Below are 15388 nucleotides of genomic sequence, written 5' to 3' on the forward strand. Positions count from 1 at the left end.
GAAAATATGTGCAGTGATATTCTCCACCCCCAAACAGGTCCTCCTGGTCTTCTCATTTCTAACATTTTCTCAGTGAGACCTGACATCTCACTTCCAACTCCATCACCCACAATAAGTAATCACAAATTCTACCAATTTCATCTCTGTGATCTTTATCGTGTCTTTTCTTCCCTTTTCATCCCCACTGCCACCACCCTCATCCAGGTTCTAAGGACCACACAACTGGGTAGTCTGCTGGTATCCCAGGTTATGCAGCCTTTCATCTCTTCTCTAGAGCAATCCTTTCACGCAGAATAACCATATTAACTATCCTAAAACATTCACTTTGTCTTATTCCACTGCTAAAAATTCTCCAATGACTCCTCACTATAATCATTTGTTCAGAAATTTCATTCATTTAGAGGCGCCTGGCTGGCTCAGTCAGTGGAGCATGTGATTTTTGACCTTGGGGTTGTGAGTTCGAGCTTACAACTTGGGGTTGTAAATATTTGAGTTAGCAAATATTTACATAAAGCAATACTTCTCAAATTGTCTATGCTAAGGTCCAGGTTTTTTCCTTAAAAGTTTCTAAACAATATTTTGTAAAATACAATTAAAAAAACATTATGCCAATGTTAAATTGCTAAGAAAGTTTCTAAATTTTTACTCTCAGTTTCAATATTTATCTCAACATGGACTGATAACAATGGTTCATGGTTCAGCAATGATCTATAGACCACATTCCATAACAGCCTTGATGTTGATAACACATGGATTAAAATACATTATAATTATGCCTTCAAAGGTCTTAGAGCCATGGTGCTCAATGCAGGGCAATTCTGCCATTCAGGGGAAACATTTTTGATCACTACACAGGGGAAGGGGACAGGGAACTACTGGCATTGAGTGGATAGACGCCAGAGATGCTGCTAAAAAGCCTGCAACAAACAGGACCAGGCCTTTCTCCCAACAAAGAATTAGCCACCCTAAAATGTCAAAAATGCTTAGGTTGAGAAATTCTCCCTTATGAATGTAATGCAAATGAATAATTATAGTATATTAAGAAGAGAGCTACATTAAGTATCCACAAGGTACTAGGAAAGCATAGAAGAAGAAGCACCTGAATCTGTCTTAAAGGTCAAACAGGTTTAGTATTTACCAAAAAAAAAAAAAAAAAAAAAAAAGAAGTCTTCATCTCCTGATTCCCAGCTTTCTATATACAACCCCAACCTAACTTCTAAATCTAATTCTCTGCTTTTTAACAACAGCTCTGCTAGACTGGTCTAAGCTCTGACTTCTATACCTTGCTGAGTCTGTCACTCTACCCAGGGCATAGGCAACCATTCTTTCTCCTCCTATCCAAAATGATTCAGCATTTAAGGACTCATTCAAGCTCCACCTCCTCCATGAAGTCTTCAGTGACTCGCTCTCTTTAAACTGCTATAGGACTTTTCATCTGTGCCACTCATTTGGCACTTTATCAGATACTGACTTCTGATATCACTTGCTAGGTTATAGTGCTTAACTTTTAAATGATTATTTAACATTTATGCTCCACCTCTAAGTTGACAGTTAACTTAAGACAAAGCTGCTGACACACTCAAAGCAATCACTTCCTTCCTGTATTAATGCTACAACAGGTACCAAAAAACACATGAAGAAAGCGGACTAGACTTCTTAAGTATCAGACATTCAGTCCTACAACCAATGCTTCATGTCTTTGAGCTCACAACAATTTGGATATATGCGGTTACTAGAAAGGTAATTTATAAAAAACCTTAGTGTTATAGAGAGTTCATCTACTCTCATATATTGAGCACTTATAATTCTCCAGGCCAAGAGAAGTCCACTGATTCTTGTCAGATTTAAATTACAGAAAATCTGCCAGAAATAAGAAAATTAAGAAATCTCAATTGGGACAGTTTCTCAAAATTTAAAAACTTAAACAGATAAAGAGATTTTTGTATTTCCAGGCAATACCCTCCCACCATGACAAAAAATCTGAGACTTTTGGAAAATGCTGCTAATCTTGAAAAGAAAGAGGGGGAAGAAGAAAGGTGGTGGGGGAGGAGAAGGAAGAGAAGCAAGAGGAGCAGGGAGGAAGAAAAGGATGACAAAGAGGAAGATGAAGGAGAAGGTGGTTTAACTCATTAGCAGAGACAGAGAGGTTAGAAAAACTTAAACAGTTTAGAAAGTTGTCCTAATACCTAAATGCAGAAGTCCGATTTCTGCAGTCTATTTTCTGAACACTTATATCTGCATATAGGCAATGGTGGGGGGTGAGGCCAGACCTGCAGACCTTCAGGGTTTCATTCAGTAATAATTCCTCTCTTCCTTTCCACCCTCCTAACCTACATTTGTCTAAGTTCTCAGAACCTTTCTATATGGAAAACTTTATAAATTTCTTTGAGAATTAATTAAGGAAGAAAGGCAAAAATGCCACTTATTTACTCATCATAAAATATCCTTTGATCTAGGGGTGCCTGGGTGGCTCAGTTAATTAAGTAAGCATCTGTCTTTGGCTCAGATCATGATTTTGGGGTCCTGGGAAAGAGCCCCACATCAGGCTCCCTGCTCAGCGGGGGGGGGGGGCGGGGGGGGGCACAGGGCGGGTAAGAGGGGGTCCTGCTTCTTCCTCTGCTCCTCCCCCCTGCTTGTGTGTACATATTCTCTCTCAAATAAATAAATAAATCTTTGGGGGAAAAATTCTTTGACCTAAACTTCAAGGCTTCCTTGACTCCTTGATTCTTGGCTCCATCTCTCTAGTATCTGGAGAGGCAGCAGAGAAATCAGACTCTGGAACCACATATCCTACTTCCAGCCTGAGCTTGGCTACTTACTAGCTAGACAAACTTAGTAAGTCACTTCCTTCTCCTCCTTCAACAGTTCCTGAATCAGGAGTACCAAATTCTAGTCCTAGTTCTGTCTGTGACCAGAGGGTTGTGCTAGATCACCAAGGGTGATTTTGTCCCCCAGAGACGGTTTTGGCAATGTCTGGAAATATTTTTGGTTCTCACCTCCAGGGGTAGGTGGGGAGTGCCACACGCATCCAGTAAGTAGAGGCCAGAGATGCTGCTAAACACCCTACAATGCACAGGACAACCAGTGCCAAACAATAAATAATTATCCAGCCCAAAAATGTCTAATGATGCCACAGTTGAAAAACTCTTGGCTCTAGCTCCCTCAAAGACTACCTCAGAGGACCCAAGAAGTAGGACTGAGAAGGCCCATTTTAGTGGTTTTATAGTATATAGGATTTCATGAGAGAAGATAAGTGTTAATGGTTTGGACTTTGAGGCCGGACTGCCTGGATTGAAATCTGACTCCACTACTTAGCTTAGACTACTTACTTAACCTTTCAGAGACTCAGTTTCCTTCTCCATAATATGGGGATGATATAATATCTACCTGACAAGGCTGTTATTGTGAGAACTGAGTGAGTTAATATATGTTAAGAATTGAGAACAGTGTCTGGCACTATGTGAGTATTAGCTACTATTGTCATCAACATCATCACCACCAATCTAAGTAAAGGGGGGAGAAACATCCACCACTTCACGTCAGGAGTCAAGGGAGCTGGATTCCTCATTTGGAAAGGGTGTGAAGACTGAGCAAATTCAAGCACAGTTCCTCACATGTCAGAAACTCTGCTCTCCCTCAAGTCCCTGTATCCCACTCTCCCCTCTCATGCTTCCACAGTTGCGTAAAGGCCTGGATGTAAATGTTCTCATGATTTGCAGGGCATACAAACAACTTATATTCATTACTATAATGCAAAAAAGTTAATAGGAGGAAGTAGTTTGTTACATATCAGGAAACTGGTTTTATCTTTTCAGTGGAAAAGGACAGGTACTTCTAACTCCCCACTGTCACAGGCTGCTATCAAAGCCCCGGGGTCCCATTACCCCCCCCCCCCCGCCCACCCCCACCCCCGCACTCTTCTCCTCCATAGAAACCTCATGAAGAAAAAAGAAAAGAAAAAAATGAAACTTCATGAAGGATGTGGGACACACCTGTTCTCAGGCTACTTTCCTGTGTGGACAGTGAAGCTACCACAAGAGAGAAAGAGCCACGTATTTCTACACAAGTAGAAAAATAAGATCACAGTAAAACATTCAGATGCAGAAGTATAGAGAGTAAAAGAATAAAAATCTCCCTATATTTCCATTCCTAACTTCCCTTTCACATAAGTAAACAATGTTTTTAATGTAATGTGTGTTCATAGAGACCTCTATGCATTTAACTTTCAGTTTTATGCATGTATTTTTTATTATGTCTGTATATTTGGAGCTATATCATTTTAAGACTTGCTTCACTGGATTCCTTCCATAATGAGGGAAAAAGCATGTAGCATAGTTTATTTATTTCCTTACTGCTGGACATTCAGGTTCAAACTTAGACTAGTGATCCAGTTATTGATCTGTAACTCACCTGTAGTTGCCAGCAAATTTAATCCATTAGCTTAGACTCTAGACAGCTCTGCCTCCTTAAAAGATTTATTTCTAAAAATCGATTAATAAAAAATGCTGACTTTATATATGGTTGGACTGAGATACCAGCATAACTATATTATTCCTATCCAAATATAAGTAAATTTTACTTAAAAAATTAAAACCAATGCAAGAGTTAATTCATGATTAAAAATTTCAACTTATAAAAAGTATTTTTTACAGTATTTTTTAGGGTATTTAGCTCTAGTGCTTTAACTCTAAACGCTGTTTTAGAGATTTTTGAAAATCACATGGTTATAAGCCATCTCTTCTTCTAATTAAAAAGAAAAACAACTTTACAAACTTCTCAACATGAAGTCAGAATTAGTAAATTATTACTTCTTCATATCCAAGCATCATCTATAAGTACTTGGTGGAAAAGCAGAAGGGGGAAGTTTTACATCTCTAACTAGTGAGCAACTGCTTTCTTTTCCTTTCGTAATAAATTACAGGCAGACTTGAACAGATGTCAGGTTGGCATTCAAAACCTAAAATATAGCTGAAAAGCAAGTTATGACTAATACAAGGAAAAAAGATGAATGTCAGAAAGCTTCATTTTTTTTTCTTTTTTTCAAATTTCAGATAAGCTCTTTAGCCTTAGGGTTCCTTTTACAGAGCCCTGGAGTTCGGCTAGATGTCTTAACCCCCATTTAAATTGCAATCTCTCCTCATGAGTGGGGGTGTGAAAATGCATCTTAAGAGTGTCAGTGTTTATGTTAATCTGAGCAAGAACTCCCTCTCTCCCAAATATGGTGAGTACAAAACCTCAGCACCCTTTCTTCCACCGTATTTTATTTGTACCATTCTTAGCATGTGAAAGATGTCTGCATGTGATTGAGAGGCTCCTTATCTTCCCTGCGCTGTACTCCACAGAGTAAATGCAGTTTCACTTACAGTATCAGAAAAGAGTTGCTTTCCTCTAGAATTTCAAAAGAAATCTTAAAAATACAGATTGAAAATGGGCTTAAAGAGGGAGGCATGAAGGGGACCAAAAAGAACAGTTTCAAAGAAGGGGGGCTCAAGACCATCACAGAGGCTCGCCTCTCCACGAGGTGGCCTGGATTCCTGCGAGGTACAGAACCACCAAAAGGCAGCATGAGGCTGGAGGCCTTCAGTCTGTACACCTTTTTGCTTTCAGCTCTAAAACAGGTAATTTCTGCCAAGGTCCCTTTCCTTATATACATGTAAACCTAGTCCTAAAACTACATTAAAAGATGCTAATTCTTTAATAATTATTCCACTGTTCTTTGAAGAGGTTTGTAGGTTTTTGTTTGTTTGCTTGCTCCACCATTTACAACTTAGGGGTAATTGCCAGGGATGCTGAAAAATGAAATTTCTTTATAGAATCTCTATCTTTGTCAACAAAAGAGCCAAAACTGAGAATTGAGGGAATCAATCAATTAATTATCCTAACACTCTCTACAAAACTGCATGCAAGGGAGTAAATGTGGTAAATGTCCGAACAGAGGTATACTTTCAGCTAACACTTTACTGTGCTCAAGGATGGCAATCAGATGCTGAGTTTATTCGCTGAGACTTTCAGACACCAGTATATAATGCCCACACTTCTACTCTGGGACTCAGAAAGTGCTCCAGGACATTTACTGCATGTGTGTGACCTCATCTGACCTTGAATGTTCTTACATCACTGTGTGATGCTGTTTGGCCCTTTAGTCTTCATCTATCTCACCAGCAACATTCTGCATGTTTCTAAACTACATCCTTAATTCTGGAAAGTAACATGAAGTTTGGCAAGACAAAGGAAAGAACTGTATTACCTAGAAGCAGAATTATCACTCATAAACACAATGAGAGAAGAGAATTCTAAATTGATCACTCTGAACTTACAACTTTAATACATAGGCAAAAAAAGATCCATTTGTTAAGATTCCTACTTGCAAAGTAGACATAACCCTAGACTCCGTGATAAACACAATGATTTGGTCTCAGGCCAAAAGTTCTCTGCTTTAACCAAAACAGCCTCATAACCTACATAAATTATTCTTCTCTAATCACTATTTTTTTTCCATTTTAATTGATTTAAATAATCACACCCAGTGTTAGATCCCCAGTTGAACTTAGCTACTTAGTTAACAAACAGTGAGGAAAAAATCAGCTAATTTTGTTCCCACCTGGCAGGGTAAAAGAACACAAGGTATATATACAAAAAGAACTTGTGTGTGTAGAGGGGTATTTTATATTCTATCCAAATGTAAGCAATCTATTATATACTTTTATCAAAGCTAATGAAAATTTTATAACCCCACTGTTCTTGGACTGCAATGAGGTATTCTACTCTGTAATTCCCCCAAATTCAAAGGAAAAAAGACAACTCTAATGTAAAATAGGGAATGACACATGCATAGCAAGAAAATTATTTCCCAGCCATTTACCATAAAAATGTAGCTTTATGACACTGACAATCTTCATTCAGAATAAAGTAATGTCTTTCAATTTATCTCAAAAGCAAATACAATTTTATACTTTTTGTTTTTTAAATCAAATTGACAATACATGCATCCTTTTTTTTTTTTAATTCTTTTTTTTTTTTTAATTTTTATTTATTTATGATAGTCACAGAGAGAGAGAGAGGCAGAGACATAAGCAGAGGGAGAAGCAGGCTCCATGCACCGGGAGCCCGATGTGGGACTCGATCCCGGGTCTCCAGGATCGCGCCCTGGGCCAAAGGCAGGCGCTAAACTGCTGCGCCACCCAGGGTTCCCAATACATGCATCCTAATGGTGAAAAGCCATAAAGAGAAAAAAAATGTTTAAAGAATAAAACTCATTTTTGTCCAATTAGTGTAAAAATATCAGAAAAATAAATCCACAAAAAAGGTTCTAAATAGTAGCAGTCTCAAACAAAATTCAAATTCATGGTTCTTAGTCAAAAAACATGTTGACATAACAAAACACAAAGTATTATAATTTAATTTCAATATGGGTTGTAGAAACACAGATTAAATTCACTCAAAAATTCCAAATCTGTTTTGACTTAATTCCAAGCTTTTCAACAGCCGGAAAAGTCACAAATCGACCAATATGAGCATTGCTCCTTTACATATTATTTACCCAACTGCAGAAAGAGGCTCTAATGAGCAGGGTTTGGATAATGCACAAACAGGAAATGCATATCTGAATAACTGAATAACTTGATAGCTTCCAAACTGTGAGAAAATATTTACAATATAATTAAAAGATATGGCTTAGTACAGAGGCCATTTTTTTCTACTCGTTGGCTGGATAATATAAATGTTCAAAGAAACAGAATCATTAGACTCTGCACAGAGCTCAGTCTTGAAAACCAGTAAAAATATACCACAAGAATAACTTAGAATATTTAAAATTATCCTTTTTATCTCTCCTGATACCCAAAATACATGCAAACAACATTTCTATGTCTTGATCAAAAAGCTTTATGGACTTACTGTGCTTCAAAACACACATTACCAAGATAGTGAATTACCACATTTTTTAATACTATGTTCCAAATTAAAATTGTTTTTTATGGACTTGGCCTTTGTTATCTCTCAGGTAGAAAAGTATGTTATTGCCATCTCAAGGTGTATAAAACTCAGGTGATGAGGGTCTCTGTCATTTTCTCTTAATCCAACTCCAAACTCGACCTTTACCCAGAGAACAGGTGTGTGCTGTGTCTGTAATTTATCAGAGTGAACAGCCAGGCAGAGAAGCTACCAACAATAGGAAGCTAATAAAACCAAGCACTTAGTGCCTAGAAAGCAGTTCTTTTCCCCACCATATTTTTATCTCCCAGTAGCATGTAAAGATAAAGAATGATGGAGGCGAGGGGAGTAATATATTCATGTTCCTTCAGGTTTTTTGAAGACTCTGACTTTATACTAATAGTCTGCCAGAAGCTGTTATGTTATAAATTCCTTTCTCAGATATTCCATTGCTCACATTCCAATTCGACCTATGATATGGATATGAAACAGTCATGACAGCATTTCCACTAGAGCAAATAAAGCCACTTCAGTCTACAGATAAATTAAATAAACCTTCAAAAAGAAAATGATAAATGAATAACACATTTCTTTATATGCAATATGGAAACTCCCATGTATATCCTGCATTTGTCTTTTTGGATCAAACTTACCTAATTTAAAAACATGCCAAGAATCCATTTACTAGTTGTGAAGACATACTAATTGGGTAATGCAACAGCACAATAAAAAGAAGTAGCAGCTAATGTAAAATAATGCCCACGGTTAATAGATAATGATGATTCAGCAGGGTAAATCTGATCCACAGTGACGTTTAGAGTCAGGTGAAATTTCGAAATATGCCCTAGAGAAGACCTTTCATAAATAAGTAAATAAAATGAAATTCCTAAATATGTCCACACACAAATATACTTAAATAAATAAGTCAATAAGATAAAGCAACCACAAATAATTTTATTTTCCCTATAAAACTAAAATGTAATTTAAAAAATTCTAATACTTCAAAACTTGTTTAGAAAACGTTTTTTTTTTTTTTTAAGAAATAAAAAGTTAAAACACAAAAACACTGGCAGGCCTGAAAAAATAATTTCAAAACATTATTGGGGGAAAAAAAAAAGATTTCATTGCATTCTTAAAAAAAAAAAAAAAAAAAAACAATACAAGATTTTACCAAATTTTCCTTTTTAAACTCACCCATCTGCTCCACAATCTCTGGAGGAAATACTCGAGAAGCAAATGCTCGTCGAAAAATATCTGAAAATTCTTTGTCCAGACCTCCTATTCCCATTTTTTCAAAGTTCCAGTCAGGATTGATGATAGACTGGCGATTTTCCTTGGTTTTAGCTTTGCCTATGTCAAACAAAGATAATCAATGTGAAACAAGAACTTCATTACTAGGTGAAAAAAGAAATTGCTGGGCATCCTTAATGAATAAAGAGAAGGTACCCTATACAAAGATGAACATGCTCTTAGCTGATTTTCAAATAAGAATACGTTTTGCTATGTTAACTACTTTGTCTGGACCCATTCAGGGCCAGTAAATCACTTCCAAAATGTCTAAACTCATGCAGTAGTCCATTTGTGATCAATCCATGAAGCCAGTCTTATTAACCTCTAATCCTAATCAAGTTAACTAACTTGGCTGATTAAACACTATGTGTACATCTGATGAAGACAACACTAGTTGCTAGAAATGCAACTGAAATCTAGCAATCCCTCACAGCTCCTGAAGCAAGTACATTTAAAAATACATATATTTATCTAGATTAAGTTTATAAACTGTGTATAACCCCTTAACCTGGGAAGATGCACTAAATCTGATGTCTTATTTTTTCTCCACTTGCACACAAAAGTCTGAAATCATCCTTAAGTCTTAATGATTTCAAAATGCATGTTTTCAAATTTCCACAGATAAAAATTATCTAACTTAAAGGTCATAGTGCCACCTAAAGTAACTCGGGAGAACCACATTAGCCATCTCAAAAACAATAAACGCACTTTAGAGCACTCTACTATAAACAAAAAAGAAAGTGATATAGTTTCTTTAAAACTAGAGAAGAAAAAGTCACATTAGGCAAAGTTTATCCTAGATGGTGATTTTATGGTTAGTTTTGTAGACTCAACATTTCTTTATAATGTGATCAAAAATATATTTCTTACACTCTACTGCCCTCCTATGGCCAAATTTACAGCATGCTAAATTAGTACACCATTTTATCAATGGAAAAAAGCCTATCAATCACATCTTTGCATGAATTACTTAGAAATACCAACATTGTATGAAAGTCATGCAACTCCCTTAAGATACCTTAACAAAAGGTGTATTAAAGGTGTATAAAATACAAAGAACTCACTTCAGAAATGTATTGAATCAAAAAAAAAAAAAGAAATGTATTGAATCAATAATAGGAGATTCTGATAAATCCTATTCCCATAAAACAACATACATAGTCATTAAAAATTATATTGTTGAGGCATATTAAGAAGCTTTTTAAGCAATAAAGCAAATTGTAATATATGAAAATAGAATCAAATTTTAAAATTTTAGAGTGTGTGAGTTGTTTTTCAGTGAATGTCTATTTTATGAAACCAGTATTTTATTGTAAAATTAAGAAAAAACCAGTAAGAAAGGAATGATAATTTATGGATCAAGAAAAAAGATCACATATTTGAAGGTAAATAACCTTGGAGATAATGGTGTGCAATCAATGAAAATCCTCTACTTTCTACTGGGGAAGAAGACATCAGCATAGTGAAAATCACCCTAAATCAGAATTACTATAGAGTTAATGGTATCATCATTCTGGTGAGTTACTTTTCTTAGAGTCCAATCTGCACTATTTTAATATAATAAAAGCAAGGCTAACATACAAGAGTAGGACAGAGCTATGAATCTATTGGGAAGACTGTCTTTACCTGTACATTCACCATTTAACTCAATCACTAACAGAAGTGATGCCAGTATCACATCTAACACACCACCAAGTGAAGGGTAGTCTGCAAATAACTGACCAGTTCTCAAGGTACATACAGAAACCTTATGCACCAAGGTGTGTAAAGACAGTGGAAGCCTGACGAACTGTCAGAAAAGACTATGGAAACTAAACTAAACACAACGTGAAATCCTCAATCAGATCCTATAACCGAAAGGACATAATGCAAAAAAACTAGTGAAACCCAAATAAAACCTGCAGTTTCGATGGTAGCAGTGTAACTGTGTTAACTTAGTTTGAATAATTGTGCTATGATTATTTGAGATGTAATACCAAAGATGCTGGTGAAGTATAGAGAACCTCCCTAAACTATTTTTGCAAATCTTCTGTAAGCCTGAACTTATCTCAAAACTAATAGATTAACATTAATTTTATTCTGTATTTTTTTCCTGGTTTTTAGTGTGATTGCTAGGAAGTTAAAAATTACACATAAGGCTCACATTCCATTTTTATTGGACAACGAGGATCTGGTGAACATTTTGAACTTTTTTTCTCAACTTTTTTTCTGTGTATCAGCACGGCTGACAGTGATGAAATACTTCGTGGATTTGTGGTAAGTCTTCTCAATGAAGGTGCCCTTATTCTCCTCCCAGACTTAAAAATCAGGGTAGTTGAGCCACATATGATAACAGAGATAGTCCCACTTCATTCAGAGTTTTCAAAAAATTGCAAATCTTACCAATAAGATTGAGTGATGAATTTTCTGCTTTTTCAAATGCAACCTGACTGTTCCCAACAACCAGTCCTACTTCAATCTGTATAAAAAGACAATAATTAGTAGTCTAATAGTGAACTTCTAGACTTTCCAAAGCAAGGCCAAAAATGACAGAGAAATAAGGTCTCTTTGAGCAAAGCAAATCTTCCAAACTATTATCTAAGTTACATTTATTTTTGTTTCCATTGAATTTCAGTGCATATATCTTTTGAAAATGCCGGTCTTACTGTTATTATTGTATACAATAAATATCATCTGCATTCAACTAGGATTACGAGTACACTTACAAATTTCAATTACTATTAACTCTGCAAGTAAGGGTATTTTATGCTATATTTAAAAAATAGCGTTAGCTATAAAAGCAATGTTTTCTCCCTATTACCTTAAAACAAAGAGTACATAATAAGAAAGAAATCAAGAGAATGGCTACAAATGTTATATTAACCTGCACAAGTCACATCACAATGATTATTAGAAATAAAACATACCTTCTGTCTTTTACCTGTCGCAGGCTCTCCCTTCAGGATGCTAGGATCCATGGCTTCGATGTCCTTTACCAGCAAGCCAAAAAGTTTTTCATTGAAGCTAAACACAAGCTACATTGAAAAGAGATAAAGGGAGAAAAACCACTTTATAATGGCTGGATTCTTACATCATCACCAGTGTTTTGCAAATGCAGGGAAGGCAGTTTTCTCCTGTATCCCTCTCAAATTTGTTCGACAGGCAAACTACTCACACAGGCAATGAGAGGAAAAGGGAACTAACATTTATTGAGTATCTTCATGTGCCAAACACTACAAGAAGTCCTATACTTAATACTCACGAACTCTCCTAGAAATAGACAGTCTTCCTCAGTTTTACTAGTAAGGGAGCTGAGATCAAGAGAGGGCCTAAGCAATGGAAGTCAGAGTCATAGTACATGACAGCGCCAGGATTCAAGGTTGGGTCCATGACTCGAAGATTCATGCCTTTCTACCACCCACAAATTTACAGACAACTTTTGAATGCTTTTCATTCACCAAGTATTTACGAGCGCCTTCTACAATCTAGGATCTCTTCTACTTGCTGGAGTATAACACTAACTATAGCAGACAAAGCTGATGGCCAACCCTGCCACTAATGACCACTACAAATGGGAATCAATGCTAAGAACAGTGATTTGGGGTAAGATATTTATTTCTTCTCTGTATCACAGTAGATTTTTCTCTCTTGGGTTTATAAACATCTGCATGTTACTGGGTTTTAAATGATTACAAATACCAAAGCATTTTCTATTAAAGCAGTAATGCTAAAGGAAAAGGTAAAAACAGTGAAGTCTACGTAAGCAATTTGAGCATAATTATTCACCAAAAAGTGTAGGGACCCAGAAGCAATACAGTACAGCTCAAAAAGCAATGGACAGGTGGTCAACAAATGAACAGAGGACCATTGTGTTGGGGAGCCTCTTGGACTATCTAATCTGGAAGAGGACCAGACTGGATCTCTAGCCCCTCACCTCATTCTACTTACATCAAAGTACTTAACAGTACCTGGCATTTCTTGCTTTTTTTCTGTCTTCCCCAATTAGAAAGGAAGCTCTGAAAGAATAGGAATTGTGTGTATTTTGCTCACTGCTGATCTGCTAGGCTTAAAACAGTAGCTGAAACAAACATACTAGGTTATCTAGTAAATATTTAATTAACTAACTGTTCAATTAACTAATGGGTTCTTGTCTCAGCTATAGCCCTGGCTGTATAGCCATAGGCATGTCATTTATGTTTTCTGAATTTAAAAATTATTCATTTGCAAAATGAGGAGGTTACTCAAGATGACCTCTGAGGCTCATTCTAATACCAGTACTCTTAAAAATAATAATAAATGCACTATATCCCTTTCCTATCTATCAGTCATTCAGTTTCCACTTATGGAAGTTTGATATCATAATGTATGGATTCTCCAGATTTCTGGTCTTGTTCTTCCAGATTTATGCCATTTGACTTAGATGAGAGGATCCAAAGAAGTGACACTCCTTTCATCCAACAGCTATTTCTTTCTACCACTTCTCTCTCATTGTCTGTTCCACATACTTTCCCAGATGAGACCCTACAAGGACAATCTACGTAAGTCACTAGAGATCAGAATGCCATAAGCAGTGATTCATAAACTTTTTGGTTTCAGGATCCCTTTAAATGACTAAAAATTTATGAGACTCCTCAAAGATTTTGTTTAAATGGATTATATCCACTGGCATTCACTCTCATAGAAATTAGAACAAGAAACTTAAAATGTATTTATTAATATAAAAATGACAATAAGTTCATTTTATGTGAACATAAATGATATTTTTAATTTTGAAAAAAGCTCGCCAATTTCCAAAATAAAAAATCTAAGTAAAACAGTGACACTGTCACATTTTTGCAAATCTTTTAATGTCTTCCTTAAAGGAAAACAGCTGGATCCTCACATCTGCTTTAATAGTCGATATACTCATGAGCTAGCACACATCACATAGTCTACAAAACACCACAGTATGTTTGTAAGAGAATAAGAGAAAAAAGAGACATAACATCTTGGTATTAATTAGGAAGATACTTTGATTTCATAAACCCCTTGAAAGGGCCTCAGGAACCCTCTGAAGTCTCTGGACACATTTTGAGAACTTTTGCTATGGAGCTATGTATGACAGGAGGAAGGAGTTAGGAATAATTTTTTTTTTTTTTTTTTTTAGGAGTTAGGAATAATTAATAAAAGTCACAAAGATAGAAACAAATCAAATGAGTAATGATTATGTGTACAATTAAGCAGCAATTTATGAACTCACACAGCTTTTTTAAGTAAAATTTAAAAGAATTTCTTCCTAGGAGATTAACAATGTATTAACTGAAGTCGAAAAAAAGGGCAACAAGATCAGTAATATCACTTTTAAGGACAGAAAATCTGGGCTTCTGATATTCCATGAAAAACCTGAAAATAGGGATCCCTGGGTGGCGCAGCGGTTTGGCGCCTGTCTTTGGCCCAGGGCACGATCCTGGAGACCCGGGATCGAATCCCACGTCGGGCTCCTGGTGCATGGAGCCTGCTTCTCCCTCTGCCTATGTCTCTGCCTCTGTGTGTGTGTGTGACTATCATAAATAAATAAAGATTTAAAAAAAAAAAAGAAAAAGAAAAACCTGAAAATATACACACATACTTTTCTTAAGTTTCTCTAGTTCATAACCAAAAATGTTAAGAATTACTTTTCTACAGAAATATATCAGTGAAAGAGAAAACCATACAAAGACAAAACAAATGTCCCACAAAAAGAAAAGTTAGAAATCTGAGACACATAAGTTTGCAGTGTTCCCAAATTTTCAGAGCAAAGAGCTGCTGTAATCGAAAAGCTACTTAAGAATTTTTCTGATCAGACTCAGAGGTTCAGGAAATGCATTTCCCTCGCTTTTTATCACTCAACTGAATATATCTGTCCATATGTGAAGCTCCTCGCAGTTTCTAAAAAGTAGAATTAATTCTGAACTGCAGAGATTGGAATGCCTGTCAAGAGGGAGGAACGAAAAAAAATTCAAAACCACCTGCTGTCCCACTGAGAATGCCTGGTTGTTGAACTGCTGAATGAATTCTGCTGCCATCTTGTCAGTATCGTAAGGGTTGGAGTCAATGCTTTTTTTCTGCAGGAAATCAATCTCGATGGTCATTGTGCCAATGCATTGTTTGGCCTTGTCAAATGTATACAAGGATACTAGGGAAAAAAGAAGAAGCATTTTTAAATCAC

The 15388-nt window shown here is 36.2% G+C and overlaps 1 protein-coding gene across 1 annotated transcript in view; it reads right to left on the reverse strand.

The window, feature by feature from the left end:
- NSF (N-ethylmaleimide sensitive factor, vesicle fusing ATPase) overlaps positions 1-15388 on the reverse strand; it is a 145571-nt gene that overhangs the window by 95593 nt on the left and 34590 nt on the right. Inside the window, exons 5-8 of the mRNA XM_038546995.1 lie at positions 15189-15355; positions 12129-12236; positions 11605-11680; positions 9127-9282 (exon numbers count right to left, since the gene is read on the reverse strand). Of these exons, the coding sequence (XP_038402923.1) occupies positions 9127-9282; positions 11605-11680; positions 12129-12236; positions 15189-15355 (507 nt within the window). The remainder of the gene's footprint in view (positions 1-9126; positions 9283-11604; positions 11681-12128; positions 12237-15188; positions 15356-15388) is intronic.

This window comes from Canis lupus, chromosome 9 (assembly GCF_011100685.1).
Source record: "Canis lupus familiaris isolate Mischka breed German Shepherd chromosome 9, alternate assembly UU_Cfam_GSD_1.0, whole genome shotgun sequence".
NCBI classification, from domain to species: Eukaryota; Metazoa; Chordata; class Mammalia; order Carnivora; family Canidae; genus Canis; species Canis lupus.